This window comes from Drosophila navojoa, chromosome 4 (assembly GCF_054131105.1).
Source record: "Drosophila navojoa isolate 15081-1374.11 chromosome 4, UAZ_NAV_1.0, whole genome shotgun sequence".
In the NCBI taxonomy this organism is placed as follows: domain Eukaryota; kingdom Metazoa; phylum Arthropoda; class Insecta; order Diptera; family Drosophilidae; genus Drosophila; species Drosophila navojoa.
Window position 1 is genome coordinate 13,341,587 of NC_142892.1, and position 24,242 is coordinate 13,365,828.

The 24,242-nt window shown below is 39.0% G+C and overlaps 3 protein-coding genes across 7 annotated transcripts; 2 read left to right on the plus strand and 1 right to left on the minus strand.

The window, feature by feature from the left end:
* Nucleotides 1–11,497: 11,497 nt before the first annotated feature.
* PXo (P[[i]]-sensitive XPR1 ortholog) lies at nt 11,498–21,305 on the minus strand. 2 transcript variants are annotated; one of them, XM_089260204.1, is made up of 7 exons: nt 20,780–21,305; nt 14,095–14,644; nt 13,398–14,036; nt 12,597–12,791; nt 12,220–12,389; nt 11,815–12,057; nt 11,498–11,731 (listed from the first exon to the last, which is right to left on the minus strand). In XM_089260204.1, exons 1-7 carry the CDS (start codon nt 20,834–20,836, stop codon nt 11,579–11,581), a joined length of 2,007 nt encoding a protein of 668 aa, XP_089116330.1. In that variant the 5' UTR covers nt 20,837–21,305; the 3' UTR covers nt 11,498–11,578. The 2 variants fall into 2 exon arrangements, with proteins under 2 accessions (XP_089116330.1, XP_017956958.1); XM_018101469.3 differs by lacking the exon at nt 20,780–21,305 and adding an exon at nt 15,798–15,947.
* LOC108651654 (motile sperm domain-containing protein 2) lies at nt 16,207–18,194 on the plus strand. Of its 3 annotated transcripts, none has more exons than XM_089260206.1 (4): nt 16,207–16,239; nt 17,247–17,355; nt 17,414–17,899; nt 17,966–18,194. In XM_089260206.1, exons 1-4 carry the CDS (start codon nt 16,222–16,224, stop codon nt 18,121–18,123), a joined length of 771 nt encoding a protein of 256 aa, XP_089116332.1. In that variant the 5' UTR covers nt 16,207–16,221; the 3' UTR covers nt 18,124–18,194. The 3 variants fall into 3 exon arrangements, with proteins under 3 accessions (XP_089116332.1, XP_089116333.1, XP_017956966.1); XM_089260207.1 differs by lacking the exon at nt 16,207–16,239 and adding an exon at nt 17,056–17,186; XM_018101477.3 differs by lacking the exon at nt 16,207–16,239 and having other exon boundaries at nt 17,066–17,355.
* On the plus strand, nt 18,730–23,706 carry LOC108651647 (motile sperm domain-containing protein 2-like). 2 transcript variants are annotated; one of them, XM_018101468.3, is made up of 7 exons: nt 18,730–19,193; nt 19,639–20,124; nt 20,205–20,443; nt 22,482–22,557; nt 22,805–22,908; nt 22,976–23,284; nt 23,375–23,706. In XM_018101468.3, the coding sequence occupies exons 1-7, from the start codon at nt 19,103–19,105 to the stop codon at nt 23,582–23,584; spliced, it is 1,515 nt and encodes a 504-aa protein (XP_017956957.2). In that variant the 5' UTR covers nt 18,730–19,102; the 3' UTR covers nt 23,585–23,706. The 2 variants fall into 2 exon arrangements, with proteins under 2 accessions (XP_017956957.2, XP_089116331.1); XM_089260205.1 differs by lacking the exons at nt 18,730–19,193; nt 19,639–20,124; nt 20,205–20,443 and adding an exon at nt 21,999–22,128.
* The last annotated feature ends 536 nt before the right edge of the window (nt 23,707–24,242 follow it).

Consider the following 24,242-nt stretch of genomic DNA (forward strand, 5'->3'; position numbering starts at 1 on the left):
ACTCAACTATCTGTAGCTCATCCGATTAACAGGTAGAAAATATGTTCAACTAAGTTTTTAATTGAATTCAAACTTTTTTAATTTCAATTGTGGTGCTTAGCCTTGCTATCCATTTTTAATTTGCATATTAATTTTTTTTTAATTTTATATATACATATATATATATATTTTAGTTCCAAGAATTTATGAAAAGTTTTTTTATATATATATTTTGAACTTTTAGGGTTTAGAGAAAAGTTTAGTTGTATTTTCTATATAATTAAATTATTTAATATCAAAATATAAATATACAAAAAACCTATATACAATGAATATCCTATATATATATACAAATCTTTTTCACTTTGCTCGCTAAACTGATATCAAATCATTTTAATGCACAAAGTATCCCTTAACCAAAGCGAAGGCAGCTGCAGCACTCCAAGCACCCCAAACATATCAAACATAAAACTTTTACAACTGGCATTATTTCACATTATTTCTGGAATTTAATTGCAATTAAAAAGCTGCTCCGTTTCTAACAAATTATTGCGGAATTTCGCAATGAACTAATATTTATGCGTATCTGTTGATGTGTGTAATAAATATGCATTAAAAACTTCAGAGTCATGCATAACTTTGAAAACCATCAGAGAAAAAGAGAGAGAGAGGGCTGACTGAGAGAGCAACAGAGATTTTGATTGCCTCTGTCAATGCTGGCTGCGGTTGCCATTGCAATTCCCTTTGCTCGTCCATTTGCATAACAAAGTTTTGTGCTCGCAGCTTTTGTTGTGATTGCCCAACTGACGCCCACAGCCACGCCCACGCCCCATACGGCAGCTGCAATGTAATTAGCAGAGAGTAGAAATCTACTTGCACCCCAGCATCACGTGTGGCGCAACGCAATGTCTAATTGCGGTTTCAGACATTCTATGGCTATTATGGGTTCTCCATTAGTGTTGAAGTGCGAACGGTTATTACAATAATTGCCCGGCAGCAGACAGCTGAACTAGTATTTAGCTGAGAATTCAATTACCACACAAGTGAATTGAAGCATCCCTCACACACACACACACGCACAAGTTTGTGGTCTTGCGTTTAAGCGTGAGCCAAAACAAAGCCTGACATGCCACTTGTGGCACGAAACATTTTACGCATTTCAAATAACAACAGAAAAGACACAAACAAAAACAACAACAAAACTGTCACAAAATGTTTGTGTGTCGTGGCAATGGCAGCTGCACATAAATAACAAAGTCGCAAAGGCACTTATATAAGTTGATTAAATTCTCTCTCTCTCTCTCACTCACACTCACTGTGTGTGTGTGTGTGTGTGTGTGTGCGTTTGTGCATGAATACTTGAATGAAATGGCACAAGTTGTCATCAAATTTCGTTGAGAGGCTCTTTAAATTGGCCAACACATATCAAAATATTTACAAATTTAAGCCGCTAGGCTGGGAGTCCTCATCGACTGCTGCGGCTGCTGTTGCTGCCGCTTGATTTATCGTGCATGACAACTGAGCCATGTTATATTTTAAGCCATAGATATTCAGCCATGCTCTGTTTGTCACTTGCCTTTAATTGCGTATACGCAGCGTGTGGCAGGCAACAAGCGGCGCACGCCCCACTCCCAACTCCCAGCTCCCAGCTCAAGTTTACAGTACTTGGACATTTACGAGCCTCTCAGATTTACGAGCATGTATATTAAGGCATCTTTATATACACATATAGTCATATCTATATCCACATATACACACATACATATTTATATAATGCCACAGATGCCAGGCACTCACTCAATGGGAAAATTAGCATATAAAACGAGACAGATTAGCACATCAGGCACACGAATCCAGTTTGCAAATGAATTGAGAGCGACTAAAGCGATGTGCGCTATGAATTATGAATTATGCGCGCCCACATGTATATTGGGGCATGCAACCATTTAGGCTTCCCACACATATTACAGAATATGTCTAATCAATATTCGGGTTCTGTTAACCGGAAAACATACATATGTGGGCATTGGGATTATGAACAGAGAATGAGCTGGACTATAGCTGCATAGATGAGCATTAATATATATATTACTATATAGAGATTAAGTCAAATACAATATGAAATCAAATCTTAGATATGAAAAATAGTTTCACAAAAGTTTCACACACAAACTAAAGACTTTTGCTGTCTGAGAATAAGACAAAGATTCATCTTAGAGCTAACGCTTTATCAAGCTTTTCTTTTATATACTCTATTTGCCATTCAAACAATAGAAAGTAGCAATGGAATAATTCAAAAGCTATGCAAATTTAACTCCAAATGCGCTGCGCTTCACAGAAAATAAAAGTTTTAAATGTTAATTAAATAGATAAACAAGCAAATGCTGACTGGGGTTAAGCTAAACCGATTACAATTACGTGGAGTGAGGAGCAATAAAATCTGTGTGCTTTTTAGTACCAATTAAGAATAATAAACTAAAAACAGCTTAGATAATTACGTGCGGCATAAAAACAAAAAGGAACAGCTCAATAAAATCAGCTGAGCACGTGGCGAAATTTTGAGCTGTTTGGCCAGCAGCAAACACATAATTCAAAAGCTAGACTAATTATGCTCCAGCGACTTGGGTTTAATCAGACTTTCGGCCCGAGGCTGGGCAGACATCGGCAATAAATTGCAGAGGCAAATTATGTGGGTAAGTGAAAGCATCAATCTTGGCGGGCAAGGCCGCACGGCCCGGCTGAGTGACACCTTGTTAACGCTGAAAAATGTGTGTGCTGGGTAAATACATATGTATGTTATTGAGTTCACGCGTTAAGCCGGGTCAAAAACAAAAGCCTGTTAATACCCATTTCTCAGAACATTACGCAGCATTACTTGCAAACGAGCAATCATTTAATTTCTCTTTAATTTCCCTTTTTTCAGCCTTTCAGCCAGGAAATGTGTAAAATAACATACTCGTATTGCTGCGCACTCAAGCAGAGATCTCATGCATAGCAAACAATGTGATTAGCCAAACAACGTAATTTCTGAAACAAACATTGCCAGCTGGCTGTTGTTGCCTCTAATTATAATATAATAATAAGAATAATAATAATATGCCAAAAGGCAAACCAGCACAACCGCAATTTCTATAGCCATGAAATATTCACTCAAATATATTTAAAGCATACTTTTGGGGGCATTCTTTTATCTACATATATTGAAATACCTAAAATAGTTGGTGTGCTTGCCTCACGCTGTGCTGGCAGCGTGAGCAGCAGCTTCCACGTCTGTTTGCATACAAATGAAATGCAGAAATTACAAATTATTCATCGTGCACCTGCGTCTAGCTCCTCGTAGCAGTCCCTTCTCGAACAGCATTAAAACTCTGTTGATATTTCATTTCAGTGTTTGCGTTGTCATTTTCGCCGTTGTTTATTTTACTGCTGAGAGCACACTTGGCATTTGAACTGCACACACACACGCACACGCACACACACACACGCACGCACATTACATTTTCGCATTCACATTAAGTATACGCATTGAGCCATTGCCATTGCTCGCATATCAAGCATACGCCATGTTAGCGTGCCTATCAGCGTATGCTAATGCTTTAAATGATAAATCGGCTTAAACCAAATTGGCCAATTGAATTATTTATTATTGTTTATTTGATAAATTTTACAAAATAAAACAGTTGTCAATTGTCATTTGCTCTTTGCTCTGTTTCTGCAAATATTATTGCTATAAATTCTTCTTCATTTTCATTGCTTATGTTTTGCAATGTCAACAATTTATTTGTATATATCTATCTATACCAAATTTTATATAATAAATATCGTTTATAAACTCAAACGAATCACCAGCAAAGCTTATATAAATTCTTCAAGTAATCATCTTTGCTATTTATGTTTTTCTCTATCAACAATTTATTTTGCCATTCTCTTAAATCAAGAAGCCATGAGGCTGAATTTTCCTTGAACTGTCATCCTTTTTATTTCTTTGACCTGAGTTGGCTTTTAGGAACTCTTGAATTTTTGTATTTTTCGCAATTTATTTATAGCCTGGGCCAATGAGTAATGCGCTTTACGCGTCCATCGGGTCACATTTGACGTAGCCGTAGCCTCTTTATGGCACAATTTTTGGTATCCATTAGTTCCAGTCAAATTTCATAAGTAAACACGCAGAACCAATATACTTAACCACATTTGATATACATGCATGTCTGTCTGGGCGTGTGTATGTGTGTGTATGTGTATTGGCATTGATATGCTTGGTAAATAATAAACATACGAGTATTATAAATAGATTCACACACAGCGTCTGCCATCAATCAATGCTCACTAAAGGTTAAGCCCCCAGTGTTTCGCATTACTCAGCACATTTTGGCCAACTACGCGTGTGTGTGTGTGTGTTTGTGTTGGTTGATCCTGTTTTGGTTGGAGCATCAAGCAAATTAAAGTCCGGCGGGCAGCCAACCAAACATTATAAATACCTATTTAGGCTGCAAAGTCGACTCAAAAGTTTTGACCCACAAACATGATGTATAATTGACCCCCTTTTGGGAATTTCCCCCTTTGTTGGACTTTCTGTTTTCATGGTTAATTAAAAGCCTATTTGATTTACATATTTACCGAGCTGCCTTGACTGAGGTTAAGCGAACGACTGTCTGTGGCTTTAACTAAATTAATTAATTAAGTTTCTGTTCTTGCTGAAGAGCTATGGCGCCTGCGGTGCGACGTTGCGGTGGTCCGGCGGCTGAGTGTTTGTGAAAGACATGCTATGGTCGAGAAAAACTTTGCTCAAACAATCACAGACTGCAAAGTTAAATTGAGAGACTATGTAAGCCAGTATACGAAAACTGGCAAGTAATTAACATGGAAATGCTTGAATAATGTATGATTCAAGCTTATGCTGATGTGTTGAGAATCGCAGAGAGAGGGAGTGTGTGTAAAAGAGAGACAGAGAGAGAGAGAGAGAGAGAGAGAGAGAAGGAGAGAGAAATCTAAATAAAGCTGCGCTCTATCCGTAAACAATGATGTACTGTGAAGTAATTAACATTTATGATGAGAATCGTGGAGAGAGAGAGAGAGAGAGGGCGAGAGAGAGAGAGAGAAAGAGATAGAGAGCTCTTAATCAGCAAATAATGCTATGAAGTGTTTCACATTTTTGATGAGAGACGTAGGAAATATTGCAGCATCATGAACTCTATTTATTTTGCAGAGTTAAAAACCCTATCAAATGGCGATTATACCCGGATTACTCTTTATCAATGGGTGCGGGATATAAATGCAGTGAAAACTTGCACGCTCAGTGGGCAGCATTTAAATGAGTGTTGTCTGCTCTATTATTACAGACGGGCTGTTTGCCACAGAATTATATTTTGCATATTAGATGAGATGTGCTCATTCAAGGCTGAACGCCGGTGTCTGCCTCTGGATTATTAATGCACAGCATGCAATAATATCGAATCAATGCTGTGCAGCAGTGCAACTATATTTGATATCAATAAACTGCAAAAATCAATTAAAATAAAGTGAGAGCTCTGCTGTTGCTGATTCGCATTTATGATCTAGAAAGAGTTACAATATATGAAATATTTTATATTTTATTTTGCAGAAAAAATTAAAGCTGTGGTCGATATCAATATTCCCCCCTCTTGCCCATGCACGCACCACTTGCCAAATATTTACCAGCAAAACTGCTGCAACTGTAGATTTTCGGGGTTTGTCACGCGCGCAACAGGCGTAACTAAACAACACAGACATTTGCAGCAGGGACGAGTATTTATAGAGTATGCATATTGGGAATTCTCATAATTCTATATAAAAAATTGCAAAAATTGTTAAATATCTAGCTTCAATAGGAAACAGACATATTGAACATTGGCAACATTCTCTTATCGTATATAAATATTAAAATGAGATTAAAACGTGTTTACATTGATGTAATATAGCCAAATATATTGTATATGTGTGTGTATAAAAACTGTGCATTAAAACTTATGCCACATATTTCCTCTTTAAGCCAAGCATCTGGCCCACTCGATGCAATTAATGGCAATTATGTGAGGGCAAAGTGTTAAACGCCATCCAGTTTGACGCGCAGCTATGGCAACAACAACATCGACGGGGGAGGAAAGGCGTTTAATCGGAAGTTTCACAGGGCACACAGCCGCGGCGCTGCTATCGGCAATGACGTTTACATTTATCGAGCTTATTGCAATCAGAGCCAGCATTCGAACAAGACAAAAGAGCGTGCAACGTTGCGTATACGCAACACGCGCAAACAATCCACATATACGCCATGTATAACACTTGCTGTTCAAGTTGAACTGAATACGCATACATCATATGCATATACGTTTAAATGTAGCTATATACATGTATGTATGTGATGCACATATATATGTATGTATATTATATGGAATATGGGTAATACATATGAATATTCGTATGTCAATGCTCTGAGAATTTTCTTATTTTGTTTGCATAACAAAAGCTGTCGAATTTGTGTGAGTGCGTGTATGTGTGTTTGTATGTCTGGGTGTATAGGTATGTCTGTGTGCTTGTCAAATCAATGAAAATCTGCTGTCACAGCAGCAAAGAAACCCTCAGAAGTACGTGTCAAAACTTCATGGCGAACCGCATACAAAACAGCAATAAAAGAGCCTCAAAGCACAGATGCGAACAAACGTTAGTTGGGCACAGATTTAAGACTTTGATACCCTGTAATTGCTGACCTATGTGGCATTCAGTGATGTTGAAGCCCTTACCTAATGTGCAACACCTGTGATACCCTGTAATTGCAGAGTTATGAAAGATAAGTGACGCAAAGTTATTGTTGTCATGCGAGTAAAGTTTTCCATAAAGTTTTTGAACTTCTTCGCAACTTTTTAATAAGCACAACCTGTGATACCCTGTTAATATGGAGTTGCTAGCAGCGGCATATACCGGTTTGCCTTTGGTAAACTTCTCGGATATTGATATTGACCTAGGTTTATATTGCTTAGCTTGCCATATGCTATGTGTGCCAGTCAAGCATAACTTGCAAATGTGTTATTGCTCACTTTACCCTTTCCGAGAACCAGCAAGCCATAGGCATGTGCACATATCCATATCCATATCCACACTCACCCGCCGGGCAAAGTGCAAATAACATCTCGGCAAGTTAAAGCCCAGGCAACCCTTTGCACCGCCTTAAGCAAATGCTTATCCGACTGTTTCATCTGACAAACTGCCAGCTGAGTTAAAAGCGCTGTTAACTGTTGACAACGCCATTTAAGTAAACACACCCACACACACACACACTCGCACAGCCTAATAAAAACACTTAAAATTGCCTGCTTATCTAATGCTTTTGAGTCAACGCCCAAGGGCTTTAAAAAAGGCGCTCGCCTTCAGCTGTTGGCCATCGATGCAAATGCCGAAACAGGACAAAAAAAAGAAACCAAAAAAAACACAAATTATACTGCCCAAGAGTGCTCGACTAAGGCATATCCTGTGTCCAGCCAAGTGCCTGCATCTCTTCAAAGCAAATGTCAGCTTAGCGCGCATAACCAAATCTGACATGGCTAAAACTTCTTTAGAATACGTCCAAATAAAATTATATATTTTTCTAATAAGCTTTTTTACTACCCTTTTCCCTTGGTATTTTAGCTACTTTCACAAAAATGATTTGCTTCGGTTCGTGTTTCAGTTTGTTTTTTACTTATACTCGTCTATGCTGTGCAAAAGGGCATATTGGTTTCGCAAGTTGTTCTTTGGAATATTTGAGTAACTCATCTGATTCAAATTTAAAGTCTTCAAAAAATTTGCTTAACAGTAAAGCATTTGAATAGTCTATGTATATTTTTTGTATTTTATATCTTCCATTTACAGCCCATTACCTCAAACCAACATTGAGTGCGGCCCCAAACGAGTATTATACCATTGTTCATCCACCCATTTTTTTGCCAACCAACCCTTCTACATAATAGCCTTATCAAAAATAAATAAATGAAAAAAAATCTCATGCTAAAATCTAGCTGTATTTTTCTTGCGTTCCCCAGCAACTAAGCCTTCAGCAGCCCTAATAAAAATAATTAATTTGCAATTTGTTATTTTCCATGTACCATTCGCTCTTCAGAGTGCCCTCGCTTGCCAGCTTATGACTCTTCAAGTTCTTCGTGTTCAGGCCAGAGTAAATTGAAATTTTTACATAGAAAAAACTAAAGCAAAGCGATGCAAATTCGTAATCAAGCATTCACTTTTGCATTTTTTGCCCCCAAAGCTGTGCCCAAAGTCCCACAAGTGCAGGTTATGCAGGCGCATGTGAAAACTGACAAGCTAACCGTAAATACAATATATAACTTACTTTAAAAATCTGTCGATGGGCAAATTCCTTTAAATTGCCATCATAATTTGATTAGTCACACTTAATGGTCGTAATATGCTCGCTTTCCACAGTAATGACGGCCATTAAACTGAATTAGAAATCAATAACAAATCAATCATACGCCGTGGTGTGTGGCGGGACACGGATTGAATGTCTGTAAGTAAAGTGTATATCAAATTACAGCACAGCTGAAAATAGTTTGCAGTTTACTCTCGCACAAAGTTGGGAACTTGAAACTTTTGCAAAACTTTTGAAGTCAACTTCCCTTGCAACAATTAAACAATAAAAAAAAAACTTTCGTGTAAATTATGCACTGACTGTGGCATCATGGAAATCTGTTAAAAGATTCCGCTTCAACTAGAACGAAAATTAAATACAAGTAATTTTGTATGCTGTGGATTTACTTGAATTATGAACAATAGAACGAAAATTAACCAATATTAAATAAAAATAATTTAATTCACCTGGTATTTACTTGAATTATGAACAGTATTATTTTCAATTCAAGCCATTAGGAAATCTAAATACCAATTTTTGTGATTTGCTTAATTTGTTATGTGTTTAATTGTATCACAAACAATATTATTTAAACTCAATTAGTTGCCATCAACTGAATCATTAATACCACAAAATAAATAAATAATGAATCAAAATCAATCACAAAAGGCAAACGCTTCATATAGATGAATATGAATAGGCATTTAATATATATTATGTATAAACAAGTGAGAACGTTGCAGTCGAGTTTGTCTATGTGCATAATACCTGCTCGTGAGTTTGAAATATATATTATACTTATAAATGCTCTATTGCATAATCATATTTATACATTAATGACCATTAAACTCGATTTCATGGATATTAAAAGTGAATTACATGTTTTATTATAATTTAAGCTTGACTAACTTTAAGTAATATAATGTGGAATATAGTAAAACTATTCTGCATGTGCCCTTATCTATTCAATATCCTCTTCACAACACACAAATACACCCCATTGCAATGGCTAACGAGCATTCAATAAAAATCGAGGCAGTGAAATGGAACGTGCTGAAATCCATCAATCAACATCAAATAAAAGCAACTGTGACCAGGCTTAAAGACAACACGTAAAATTGTCATCGGCCCCTGAGCCTTGTCTCCTGGGCAAATACATACCTATAGATTCAGATTAAATAGAAAATATGCCAAAATCGCCTGCCGTTTCGTTTATCAGCATTTCGTTTGCTTTTAAATTCTCTAATGCGTGTTTAGCTCTTTGAATGTAGATAGCAAATTCAGCGATTAGCCAATCTAGAAATAGATTTAATTCGAGGGGGAGAAAGCGAGGTGGGCCCCCTGGCTTATCTATGGCGCTGCACTGGACTTTGCATACGCAATCTTGTTTGATTCGCATAATAAATATTTCTGTTTCGAGCTGATTGCAATCAAATGTACAAATGTACTATAAACAATAGATTTGGTAGGAAACACGAAAAATGTTTTTGCAAAAAAAAAAATATAATAAATTAAATTGAATGCTCTTAAAGTAAAAAAAAAATAAATAAAATAAAATAATGGCATGCTTATCAGACAGAAGCAAATAAATATATAGAAGAGAAACAAATCAAAAAAGGAACAAAAAAAATAATAATATTTTAAATAAAAAATCCGCGCAATTGTTAATTTTTAATGAAAGCTTGCGCGCGTATGAACAAATTCTTCTTGCTGCTGCCACGCGCGTTGATTCGACGGATTTAATATAAAACTTTCAGATATCATCTACATATTTAATTGAATATCATAGATATAAAAAAAATAATAATAATTATATTTGTATTTGACCTTAAAATGAGAGCCGGTATCCAAAATCTAAAATTTAAATTGTATAATATACACATATATCTTAAATGTAAAATTCGGTGAATTTTGCTGCAAAGATGGAGGAAAGCAAAGAGAGAAAGGAGACTAGTTATTGATAAGATATGACCTGAAACAAAAATTCCCAGTCGCTAGCTCTGATGAATTTTAAGATTTACGCTAAGCCGACTCACTTCGTCTGCCACGCCTACTTCTGCCTATGGCATACATTTTAGCCAAACTGTTATACCCTTATTTCCAATTGTCAATGGGTTCAAGGTGAGAAACAAAAACATTTGTAAACAAGCAAAATTATGCATTGTGGTTTCGTACAATAAATTAAATATATTTGAATGTTTTTTTTTTTTTTTTGTCATTATGCACTTTTTGTATTTTATATGTATGTATATACCATGTACATTTGTGTATGTATATTCGTTTCATATGCACATACATATATACAAATCAATAATTATAAATACTTACCAAGGTATACATATGACGAATGTGTATTTGTATGTATGTATACGCATGCATATGTGCCTCATTTATGTATACATGTATCAACATATATACATACATACACATGCATGCATCTATATTTGCACTAATAGATTTATGATTAGACACGACTTGGCTCTCTGCATTATTCGATTATTATTTTAGCAAGGTTCACCTTTCCGTGTGTAAAAAATCCCACTGCCAGCCAACGTTTTAATTAGGTTCGCGAATTATATTAGTTTGCGCATGTAAACCATATTTCTGCATTCACGAATTCATTCAGTTCAATGTGCTTGCAACAAAATTAGATTGAAATGATCTGAATATGTGTGGCATGGCAAATCCAATTTAAACAGACTCAAATAATGATGTTGGCTTAACAATAATACCAGGAACTCATTTGAAATGAATGAAAGGCAGAGTGAAATGCCTATGTGAGAGGTTAGAAGAAAGCCACTGTGACTGAGCTGCTTGTCAGATAAGCTAGATCTGAATAATTTAAGCCAATTTCTGGAATACTTGAATACCTTCAGCATGTCTACAAAGTCGAGTACTCCACACTCGCTACTCCGCTTTTAATAGTTGGCAACAATTGTGGCTAAGACTACAAAGTTGTTTAAAATGTGCACAAAATAATGTCGCATGAAACGTGCTGTTGCTGCTGGCCACATTGTGTGGGTGCATCGCACGATAAACTCATTGGCACGTCCTGCTCATCAGAGTAGTTGATTCACGTCATTTTCGTTGGGGATTCAATTGAATGTGGCTTACGTGCCGCTCCACAGCCCCAGCCGGAGTCCATCGTACCAAGAGACTAACTTTTGTTGATGTTTTATTTCTTATACATTTACGTATACTTAATATTTGCGCACATTGAGTTGATAAGCCGCGAGCTGTGCTCTATGCACACAGGTCCTCAACGGATTCGCCCTGCAGCAGCAATCTCTGCTGCTCATGTTTGTTCTTCTTGTTGCCAGATTTGCCGCCCGAGGCTTTGCCCCGCCTACGGTTGATAACGCCATCCGGGTCATCCATCATGCGCAAAATTGTGGTCTATTGTTGGCATAAACACAAAGTATTTATAAATATATATGTAGACAAAAAGTGTAACCAGAGTGCGGGCTGGTTGCAGCTACCTGATCTGAGCAGTCCATGGGCGCCACTGATATATCGCGCACAGCCCGAAACTTGCCCACGTTATTCAAGTGCTCGTTCTCCAGGCGGAAGTAGTTCCAGATGAAGCGCCTGAATACCTCCAGTGGACTTAGAATGGTCATCATAACATCGCCCTCGATATAGCCCGCCTGGATGAGGCTCATCGACAGCGTCCAGCTGAAGCGCAATATTAAATCCTCAATAATGCCAAAGTAATAGAACCACTGAAAGGAATTAGAGATGAGGCCAAACAGAGAGAGAGAGAGAGAGAGAGAGAAGGAGAGAGAAAGAGAGAGGGAAGGAGTTGAATGATTGTTTTACGTGCTGCTCGCTTGCCCAAATATTTATGGCGGCCATTAGCCCCTGCGAGCCGGACTCCGACTCACCGTCGATGAATAAACAATTTCCTCACGCAAAAATCGATTGTCGCCCGCCTTCGCATCGAACAGGCCCCAGTCCATTTTGATGTCCCACGTGTAGGCGTAGCACGAGGAGAACAATGCCGAGACTATCCAGCAGTAGAACCAAGGATTCTCCTTCGACAGCGGATAGCTATCTGCGGGCATATGCATTACACTATTAGCCCAGTTGCGACATGCTCAAGTGACAAATAAAATGAACAGCCAATTTCTATAGCACTTGACCGCATGAAAATTAACGCTAATTGGCCAACAGATAAACAACATGCTCAGTTGTTGGCATTGCCATTGGCATTGGCATTGCCATTGGCATTGGCATTGGCCTGTCGCCTTCACTTACTCACCCGTTGTCGTGTGATATTTATGGGCGAAAATAACCGTAAAGAAGGACGTCGCATATTTGGCAGCATTCACCAGATGTGGAAAGAACTCCCTCGTATCCCGATAGCGTCGTATGCACTGGGCAAAGCGAAAGTAGGCCGGCAGAATGGCCACAATGGGATGCAGAATGGATATTTGCTGCACACAGTGATTGCCAGCTAAGAGGAACCAACAAGCAGGAGAACGAAGAATGTTATTCTAATGAAAGAAAACAAAATTAAAGCCCACCTAAGCCAAGGCCAAGTGGTATTCCACTTAATGTCTAGCCATGTCTGAGAAAATTTGTATTTTTAATATCATTTTCCGCGAATTAAAATGCAATTACAGGCGAATTTTACGAAATTCATAAAAGCTTTTGCTTAAACATTTTGCAAGGTTTTGAATAAAATTTCACGGAAATTTTGGGTGAATTTTCTACTCATTGAAAGCAGAAATTTAGGGAAAATGGGCTTTGGGCTAATTTATGCAAATTGAGGCACTATTCATTTGCATGTTATTAATATACTTTGAGGACTTCATTAATATTGCTAATTTAGAGCCAAGGCTCAATTGTATAATTTCACATCATTCCAGGGTATGTTCCAGTCGGCCTATAATTTTTGTGGCATGGCATATAGAAGCGGAAATTAATATTAATGAAATATATTTTGGTTTGTTGTACTTTGAGCAGAGTTATTTTGCATTATTTGGTTTGGACTTTCATTTCTTAGGCTGATTAGCATAATTTATTGTGGAATATCTTTAAACCCAACCCAATTACTCACCCTCGCCGGCTTTGTGCCATGTGGGATTCCGGCCAAAGAAGCACATGAGAAAGGGTATGTCCAGGAAGGCTGGCACTATGCTATTCAGCTGATCGGCCAGCCAGAAGTCCGCAAAGTTGACGAAGCAAAACGGCGCCATGATGACCCGACCGAGCACACGCAGCGCCCAGTAGCGTGCCTCGTGGTGAAACGTCTTTGTGGGATTGAGCAGAAAGGCGACCATCAAGGTGTAGAGGAACAATGGAGCCGCGTACTGTGGAATGCCCAGGGGCTCGCAGAATATATAGCAGAGCACGCTGCACGCCCAAATGACACCGAACACCGAGGCGATTTCCATGATGTTCTGCTCGGAGAGATGATTGCGTGGATCGAGCTCAAAGATGAGCACATGATTCACACCCGACGAGCGCCAGCCATAGACATTGACGCCCCACAGGAAGAGGCATTCCGTGATCAGAAAAGGTGCTCGGAACATGCGCAATCCAACGCGCCAATTCTCACCAAAGCCATAGAACATGGCTGATATGACGACGGTAAACAAGAGCACAACGAACGCGCCCGAAAAGAGGCCCACCTTGAATGTGGTCCATGGACTCTGCTGCTCGCCGAGCGGCGGAACGCGCAGACGCTTCATGGCACCTGCAAAAGGCAATATTTTAATTATAATTATTATATTACAATATGTCCCATTGCATACGCTGTCTATCGCCGCCTTCGATGTCCTGTGTGACCGCCTGCTCGGTTTCCTGTATTAATCTATCGATGTCTTTGTTGGTATAGAAATGCGCCGCCTCCACATGATCCGTGCGCCAGCGTGCTCCGTAATCCACGCTGAGCAATTTATCGTGCTTCTTGAGTATCTTGCGAAAGCCCGTAAAATTGAGATTCTGATAGTTTTGCAGCAGTATCAGACCCAAATAGAATTCGCTAAATGCCAACTTGAGATCCTGTATTTTGCGTGCGGGCACATTTTTCTTGCCCAGCGGTGTGCGTCGCTTCCAGGCCGGTTGCTTCTTCACATGGCCCATCTCCAGTGCTTCGGTGAGCTCGCTGCGCAGGCTGCCATATTTACGTGTTGCCTCCGCCATCTTTTCCGAGTAGAACGTATTGATCTTGGCCAGCTCTTTGTCGCAATAGTGGAAGAACTCCTCGTCGAACTTGGCAAAGTAGCGCGTGAGCATCTCGCGATCCACAAGTTCCGCGGAAGGAGCTTGTTCAATGGCGGCATACAGCATTGCCTTCATTTCCTGCAACCAAAGGGAATAAGTTGATCAGTATTTGAAAAGCTATCGATAGCTTTTAAGTATGTATCGGTTCACGAGGAACTACTCGCAAGTATAAGTTTTTAATAATATCACCATTTAGCTCTATCAATAATATATGTATATCCTTTAGCTGCGTAATAAGGTAATTCAATTTACCTATGTTTGCCTATGTATGTATTCTGTATTATATCTCTCTGTCTGCCTCTCACAGTTTGTCTCTCTGTCTGCCTGCATAACAAGAGCAAGGGACGAAGAAGATTTGCAGACGATCATTTATTTATATTCTCTATACGTATGCAGCAGTATTCATTTGGTAGAGAGAGCAGAGAGTGCTCCCATTGGTCGGCTGCAGCGACCCATGCCTGTCGTCGGGCTCAACAATTGAGCGCGACTCAGTGTGTGAGTGACAGTGCGCTATATAAAGGGCAGCAGCTACAGCATTTCTTCAGTCGCCCAGGCCTGGTGGGGGCCGATCGTACAGTACTTGGAAGAAGCACTTGGAGTAAATACTACGAGGAAATACTAAGAGGAAATACTAAGAGTGCTTCAAGGAAATATATATTAAATGAAACAGAGGAAACAATTTGAGCAAACACTTAAAGAAACTCTTAGAGGAAATACTCATGAGAAATACTTAGAGAAAAGTCTGGAACTGAATCCATAGTTGTATGCACATTTTGTGTGCCAAATTATTATGCTTTGAACTCTTATTTTATAATCAAATAACTGCGAATAATTTGTTAAATATAGATGGTAATTTTCTTCCATTTTTTATGATCTTCAGTATTATTTTCTACAACAAATGAGATGCACATTTGCTTGCTTACAGACGTAAATAATTACAGGCGACTGTGTTCGTCTGCTTTTCGCTCACACTGTTATGCTTACACTCTCATTTGTTTGTTTACGATTGAGGAGACCACAACAAAATGCCCGATGGAGGAGCGAGCAGAGCGCATGCGCTGTAGAAGCCGCACGCTAAAAGCTCTTTGGCATTTTTGACAGCTGGCCAGCCGTTTCTCACGTGACGTCACCGAGAAACTGACAGCTAGGAAAAGCACACGCTTGCATATATCTATGAGATACATATTTTTCTTCTCATTTTTCGCACACAGTTTGCGCGTTTTTCTTTTACCTCATAATTGATATACTGTTTGCGCCATTCTGGCGTTATATGCGCCGACAAATGCTCGGCGAACTTCATGATTGGGACTGGACTTGGTTAACTCAGCTACTGCTGCTGCTGCTGCTGCTGCTGCACTGCATCCGCATTGGACCAAATGGCTGACGAGGCGACGACGGCGTTTCACGCGCACGTTTTCACGTAAACAACACAACTGGGCCAACGCCAGCGAAAGTTTTTCGACGATGGCCCAAATGCCATGCCAGCCACAGAGCTGTGGGCGGGGAGGCAGGCCACAAGGAGCTTTCAATATGTAAATTGTTGTTGTCCTATTTGCCGCCCAATGTCAACAAAGCAAATGCAGAGCGCCATTAGCTGATTAGCCAAATCACGCGAAAAGTGGTAATAAAACAAATATGGAATAGGCAAATATTGAATGGCCAAAAAATGTGTTGTAAGTGAAAGAAAGAGAACAACATTTCTAGCAAAAAGCAACTATATATTCTATATATAAATATTATACGTACATAAAATTTTATGTGCATATGTTATTTGTTAAGCAGCTGGACAAATGTTTTCCGAACATGAAAAAAAAACATTGTTGTAAATTAGTAACGAATAAATGTGCAAAGGCAGACAAATTACAATACACTGAAAAAAATTAAACTATAAAGAACAAAATTAAATAAGAACAAAATATAAAATTTTAATAAGAAGAAATTTATATATGTAGAGTAGCTTTTTTTTACAAGTGACGGTTATTATTTTGGTGTCATTCCCAATGGAACAGCTGTGTGGAAATATTTTGTAATCAATTTCCAGTTCTTATGTAACCATACATACAAACCATATCAATATTATAAATATGAATATGAAATGTATATATACACATATATAGTAGAGGAATCGATTCTAACAGTTGTTTCGCCTGTTTGTTGGTTTGGGTACGTTTGTTCCCAACTTATCGCCATTGTCGGCTCTGCCTGTTTATCACTCGTTCCCTCTCTTTCACTCTCTCACACCTCCACTCTCTCTCTCCCTCTCTCTCTCTGTCTTTGTTTATCTCTTCTGTAATGTTTCTGTATTTAGATTGATTGAAGAACGGTTCTGTTGCGATTGCCTCCCGCATTGAGTTGTCCGCATTTATGATCTCACTGAGCTCGGCGCACACAATCGCTGAGAGAGAATTGTTTCAATTGAAACATCAGTCGAGTATCTAAAGTCCGCTCACTCAATCTCTCTCTCTCTCTCTCTCTCTCTATCTTTCACTTGCTCCAGTTGCAGCTGTTAGTGCTTGATTGGCATGCGCTCGGGCGAGTCATCAGCGAGTTCCGGAGAACGAGACTTTTATAACTTATCAGTGATCGAGTACAGTAGCAAAGCGATAATTGTCCAGTTTTTGTGCTGTTGTGTATAAATACATGGTATACCAAAACCAATTAGCCATTTGCCCAATTTCAGTTGCAAGTTGCATTAGTCAGAATGCCCACAGGACCACAGCCCAGCGCAGAGCAAGTAAACGAGGTGAAGACTCGTTTTCTGGCTAAACTAAAGTCCGAGCCGCCGGCAGGTAGGATGCGGTCAAAGCTAATCCGAATTGTGTTTAATATGTGTGTGTGTATTTGTAGTGCCCTTTCACCCCAGTGATTTGGCTCGTATCAATGATAACGATATCTGGATTACAAAACTGCTGGAGGCCTACAAGCTGGACGTAGAGAAGACCATTACGCGCTTGTGGGAGAATTGCGAATGGCGTCAGAGTTACGGCACAAACGATATTACTGAGAAGAGTGTTAATCAGGAGTATCTCCACGATGGCGAGATCTATGTGCACAATCAGGACCATGAGGGCAAGCCCTTGCTCATTGTAGACTTCTCCAAGCACTCGAAGAGCAAGAATCAGGACGATCTGATACGCCTGATTGTCTACTGGGTGGAGCGCATACAGCGTAAGGATTATCTACAGAAGATGACACTCTTCATGGATATGACCAATGCGGGACTGAGCAATCTGGACTTGGACTTTATCAAGGGAATTATCAACCTGTTCGAGACCAAGTACCCCTATACGCCCAACTACATCATCGTGCACCAGCTGCCCTTCCTGCTCAACGGTGAGTCAGACTTTTGCGACTATAATTATAATTCAATTATAATTTTCCATTTCTCATTTATTTTAGCGGCGTTCAAAGTGGTGAAGACTTTCATGCCAGCAGAGGCTTTGGAGATACTGCGCGTGACCACCAAAAAGGACATTACGCAGTATGTGAATCAGGATAACTGCCTGAAGATCTGGGGCGGGAACGATGACTATAAATTTAAATTTGAATCAGCCTAAACGCTAACTGTATATATGTTACACACATAAAGCCATTCATGATAATAATATATTTTTTATTACCAGAATAACCAATTGCATTTGATATTTGATATGTATTCAAGAAATATTCCCAAAATACGAGCATAATCTTATCAATAATGAACGGCTATAACAGATAATCCAGGCGAACGAAATATCAAATTTTGATTTATAGCCAATGAGAACTTGACATTGTATTAATAAAATTATACATTCAGTAGGAATAATGTGTTGATAAATATTTTAGTAAATACATTATTAACTAAATTATATAATCAAACAAAAAGTATGTTTATAAAATTAAATAGAATAAATCTAAATAATTTTAACGAAATTCTGAGTTTTCTTTCATTATTAAACTAATGTATGTGCAGATAGAAGAAATTAATTAATTAATTAATAAACTATAAATATATAAAAGATAAATAAGCTCACCTGCCGGGTGTTTCATTCGTGTCATACTCATTTGAGTACCACGATTTGAGCGTAAGCTTTCATTGATTTCGCGCAGTCGAGCTTTTCACTCAAAGCTAAACTCATTTAAATGCAGCCCGCATAGGGCGACGATCACGTTCTATTGCAGCAGTGGTAGCAGTAGCAGCAGCAGCAGCAGTGGCAGCAGAGCGCTGCCCTTTTGAAGGCGTTCCATTGGGTGTATTGGTGCTCCACATAGACGCGTACGCCATTCGATTACCAATCGCCGATCGACCGTTAGTTGGCCAGAGTCGGTTCGGGTAAAGTACTTGCATTCGTTGCTTGTCGCTTGTCGCTGGCGGCTGATGTGTGTGTGGTGCTTGGAAATACTGGAAATAGAAATCTTATCGCTTTATCGTGCTGAGAAAGTGGATTATCGATTAACAAACGAACGCAGTGAGCGATAAGCGCACAAACCACAAACTTCAAATAGTTCAATGTTTAGTTGCTGCTTACACTTGTCGCCAGCTTTTGAGTGCTAGCCATGGCCATTAAAGTCAAAGTCCCAACCACTGCGCAGATTGAGGAGCTGCGACAGCGCTTCAATACAAAATACGCCGAGGCGCCGCCTACAGGTAAGCTAATGAAATTACAAAGTGCAGCCAACTGGCCTGGCCTGGCTTGGCCTTACCTGCCCTTGGCCGGCTCAGGGTCAACAAGTTCACTCAGATGTAAGCAGCCCGGACTGGCTGGCTAGCCAAGTGCTATGTATATAGGTTTTTGTTGCTTCTATACATATTTACAGTATATTTTAAATGAGTCAGATTGGAGGAGTCGTATATCGTCGTCTTTGGGAAATTATTCACCGTCATTAAAATAATATGGCTATTTTTCCGTTATTTACTTTATAAATACGAAGCGTCGCGACAGTCGGGTGTAAATAAAAGATATATACATATAGATTGTCAACCTTCAGTTGATCTTCAGAAATTATTACTGATCTTTTGAGGGAGGTGCCACAGTTCAACTTTAAATATTTTCTACTTCATTAACAGTTGGTTTTTTATTTTTTGCTCTTAGTCCCCTTTCATCCCGTCGACCTCGATCGGATACGAAACGACCATGTTTGGCTGCAACGTTTTCTCGAAATGTACGATCTGGATATGGAGACATCCTTTACGAAGCTTTGGGATACGTGCATTTGGCGTCAGTCATACGGCGCAAATGATTTGACTGAGGCCAAGCTCAACCAGCAGTATCTGAATGAGGGCTCTGTGTTCGTGCATAGCCACGATGTGGATGGCAAGCCGTTGCTCATATTTCGCGTCAAGTTGCATAGCAAGTCAAAGAATCTGGATGAATTGATACGCATTGTGGTCTACTGGGTGGAGCGAAAGCAGCGCGAGACTCATTTGACCCAGCTGAGCATATTCTTTGACATGGCCGGCACGGGTTTGGCCACAATGGATCTGGACTTTGTCAAGCGTATTGTGGAGACATTTAAGCTCTACTATCCCAATTCGCTTAATTACATACTGGTCTTCGAGCTGGCTTGGGTGTTGAATGGTAAAAATAACCTTTTTTTCGTTACACTTTGAACTTTGGAAATGAGCTTTTTTTCTTCTATTTTACCTACATATGTTTAGCCGCTTTCAAGGTCATTAAGACGCTGCTGCCACCCAAAGCGGTTGAGATATTGAAAATGATATCAAAGAAGGACGTCACTCAGTATGTGCCCAAGGACAATTGTCTGGTCAGCTGGGGAGGCAGCGACAACTACGAGTTTCAATTTGTCCCAGAGCCCAAACGTGCGCTAGCCAAGCCGAAAGCTGCCAATGCCGGTGACGACGACCAGCCCCACGATGAAATAGGTTTGGATAAGAAGGTAGGTGACCCCCGAAATCACCTGGCCCAAGAGCCGAAAGTTAAATTGTTTTTAGGTGTGTTTAGTTTGTAGCTGGACTGTCCGGAAGTTTGTCTGTTAATTGCATTTCCTGACCAGCTGAACACGCTAGTTGGTCCCTTAATTGATTTACATTAAAAGCTTGATATTGATTCAGGGTGCGCAACGGATTGCGTGTCCTGCGTTGGCCATTCTTGTCGCTATTAATAGAAATTCCATAGACTCGCTGTAAAAGTTTCGCTTTCGTTTGTCCGCAGTCGTCAGCGAAGCGTTGTGAGGCGTTGACCTGTACAAAGAAAAAATAAATAGAACACTCACGCCATACATGTTGATTAATTCCCAGCGCGTAGCATTAGGCAAATTATTTATTCTCATTCACATTTTCCCTTAATTCGGTTATTGCTCGCCCGCCCGCATACTCATCGCTGAGTCGTAAATTCAATTAACACGAATTGCAATTTGCAATGCTACTGCTGCAGTCGGCTAGTCAAACGAACAGCTGTTCGCTCGCAAAGGCCGATCGCAGTGCTTGAGCTTTTTGGCAGACAGCGAGCTTTTGTGCTTAGTCTTTTGTGCGTTTTTTTGATTGTTTTAGTTGTGTGTCCACGCTTGTCGCGGTGTGTTAGCGCGACGTCACCAATTGTCAGAAATATAATTGCATTAACTTAATATCTGCCACTGATATTTCCGCATTAAGCATTCTGCATATACAAACATAACGTTAAAATAAATCAATTCATTTACGGAACGTTGAAAAGAAAGCAAAAGAAATCTGAGGACAACAGACAACACAGTTAATATATTATTCTTCCGCAAACATGCCCAGGGTAGGTGGTTTCGACCAATATGGACATGTGCGTGCGTGTGTGCGTGTATTGTCGTGTTGGTGATCATGGGTGTGCTGTTAATTCTAAACAAAGCAAAGCAACGACAACAAATGGAAGTGTAGAAAACGAAAACGAACTCTAATTGATATTCCAAATGAATAGTTTTTAATTTAACCTTGCATAGCTTCTCTACGCACTTCTGTCAGTGTATAAATCTATTGTTAAATCCATTATTGCACATTTGTTTTTAAAATTGTCTAGATTCTACTCATTTCCCAGATGCTGTGCGTAATTTATTGCTCATTGCTACATCACTTTGTGTATTTCGCCGTAAATATCGATACAAAATAGTTTAATAGTTGCTTCACTCTTTTGCTTTCTGCAATTTTCTCAATATACATATATTTACACATATGTACCAAAAATCAGTTTCTTTAAAATGTATTTGTGGTTTTGAGTTAATAGAGACTGCGCTTCCATATTCACATACATTCACTTACGTATGTAAATAAACTTTAAAGCATCTCAACTATTTTATATTTGTTAGTTATTTAGAAAAAATAATAGATATGTGACTGAGATTGCATTATAGTTTAGAGCTACTGCAACAAGTTCTCCCTTTTTACAATAACGATTCGCTCATATTTTTAAATATATATTTTTATCGATATTTTTGCATCGCAATGTTTAAGTTCCTGCAATAATCACTGTAAATAACAGCAGCTTAACATAACATCCATCTCAAATTGCAGTAGATAAACAATTAAGCTGCATATATAAAACTATCTTGTATCTGAGATTAAATTTCACTGTCTCAAAGTGGCAGCTGTAACAACAAAGGTATTCTTATGACTTCCACATAAAAAGTTATGGAAAAATAAACAATTCAGTTAAATAAACATTGGCTTCTCCAGAAGAGAAAAACAGCATATATATATATACAGTTATGAAGCCTCGTTATCCGGCAAATTGTAGGTGCATAAGTTCTCTCAAAGTAAATTAGACCAATTCGCAAAACGGCCTTCCATTGTGTTGTCAAGTGAGGCCCTGAAGTGTTAGAATGGGCACTCGTGAAAATAGCAAAGCTCAGCATAAATCGATTGATGATAATTTTCATGCCATGAGCATGGGCTGACCAAAGGCATCTAAATTTCAATTAATTTCCATTGTCTCTGTGTCGCTCTCTTTGGCAGGTTACCTTCTGCAATAGCGTTCGTATGGCGCCCCACGATTCAAGCAACGGCAAGCTTCATACGCCCTCGGATTTGGGTAAGCATATCTCTTTGTATAGAACACTTAAGTATATAAATTATTTATGTATGTACTTATGTATGTAAGCAGATTTATCATTTATACAACATTGACGAAACACAAGCATTGACTTCACAATCAGTCATATCACCTAGTGTAAATTTATTATTTAGTTTAAGCAAAAATTTGGAAAAAAATTTTTTAGTTTAATAACACGTACAATTAATTTCCCCATCTACATACACATATTGTATCTGCTGTCCAGTAATGTTGCAATTGGAGCCCAAGGAATTTGTAAATATTTGCAAAGATAATGGGGAAGCAAAGGTGTCTCTGAGAAACATTTGCAATAAGCCGGTGGTCTATAAGGTGAGCTATGATGAATACATTTTGAAACATGATATTAATAATACCGATTATTATATACCCCTTTCAGATACAAACAACATCACCAGAAAAGTTTCGCGTGCGTCCCCGTTGTGGTATAATACCCCCAAATGAATCAACCGAAGTGAACATTTGGCTTAAATCTGATCAGATCCTGGACAGCGATGGAAAAGACAAATTCCTTGTTATGGCAGCTTGCACTTCAGAAACCGAATGCAGCTCACAAGCTGTAGCAGACATGTGGAGAACGAAATGTTCAACAGACCCAGATGTGGAAACCTTCCGTCTCGTATGTCGTATGGACGAGAAATCCGAGAGTGCAAAAAATGCAAACATGAAGAGCGATGGCAGTAGTAGTGTATGTTCATATATACTTTATATGATTGTTGGGGATTTTTATACCTTTTATCATTCTACATATGTATATCGCTTTTCTGGTTTATTTCAGGAATTTGGTGTAGACAAATTACAGGAGCAAACCCAAAAAATGGAAGCTCAGTTGAAGTTTACAAATCATTTACAATATGCCACTTTGGCTCTAATATTGTTGCTGTTTATTGGGTTCGGTTTTCTTATGTACGAGCAGATGATAAAACACTCGCCAGCTGGCGGAAGTTGCCGTAAAGCCCCAGCATACACGTGTCCCAAACGTAAATAATATTTACTGTCTCAATGCAATCTGACCTTGAGAGACGATGCCACTGCCAGCCACGACCAACATAATCAGAACAACAAAAACAAGAACAACAACAATAATAATAATATTAACAAAATTAACAATGACCATAATCTGCATAAGGAGAGCTGCATTTGTGACCTAAGCCTCGGTTTGGACTACACGGATGATGACATCCAGTGCTTGGAGACATTACTATTGGCTCATCTGCAATTGTCGGTGCGAAATAGTCAAGGCATTGGCGGTCAAATGGGCGGCGGTGTCGCTAACGGCGGTCATCTTCTTGGTCTTATTGCATTCGCACGCAAAATAGCGCGTGTGATCCTATCGCTTTCCGTAGTTTGCTGTATTCTATTCTTAAGCTTCTATTTGGGTTGCAATTATGATGGCCAAAATGATGACGGTGGTGCTCCAAGCCATTCAACAACCGCAATAGAAGCAACAACAGCTCTGTCGATGGATGCGACTACAGCGATCAACTATGCATCGACACCCGGCACTGACCCAGCCGATTCATATTTTATGTAGTTGGCAAATATCTATATCTTTATATATATATATAAACATATATATGTACGGAAGACAAAAATTATATGTATATGTATATATGTTACACTGATATATTTTGTATATGGAAATA

Coding starts and splice junctions, on each gene's coding strand:
- LOC108651647 (XM_018101468.3), top strand. CDS start 19,103: ATGGCCATTAAAGTCAAAGTCCCAACCACTGCGCAGATTGAGGAGCTG. Junction 19,194..19,638: donor CGCCGAGGCGCCGCCTACAG/GTAAGCTAATGA, acceptor TTTTGCTCTTAG/TCCCCTTTCATCCCGTCGAC. Junction 22,558..22,804: donor TCATACGCCCTCGGATTTGG/GTAAGCATATCT, acceptor TCTGCTGTCCAG/TAATGTTGCAATTGGAGCCC.
- PXo (XM_018101469.3), bottom strand. CDS start 15,866: ATGAAGTTCGCCGAGCATTTGTCGGCGCATATAACGCCAGAATGGCGC. Junction 12,390..12,596: donor TAAATATCACACGACAACGG/GTGAGTAAGTGA, acceptor ATATGCCCGCAG/ATAGCTATCCGCTGTCGAAG. Junction 11,732..11,814: donor CCATGGACTGCTCAGATCAG/GTAGCTGCAACC, acceptor TGCCAACAATAG/ACCACAATTTTGCGCATGAT.
- LOC108651654 (XM_089260206.1), top strand. Junction 17,356..17,413: donor AAAGTCCGAGCCGCCGGCAG/GTAGGATGCGGT, acceptor GTGTATTTGTAG/TGCCCTTTCACCCCAGTGAT. Junction 17,900..17,965: donor GCTGCCCTTCCTGCTCAACG/GTGAGTCAGACT, acceptor CATTTATTTTAG/CGGCGTTCAAAGTGGTGAAG.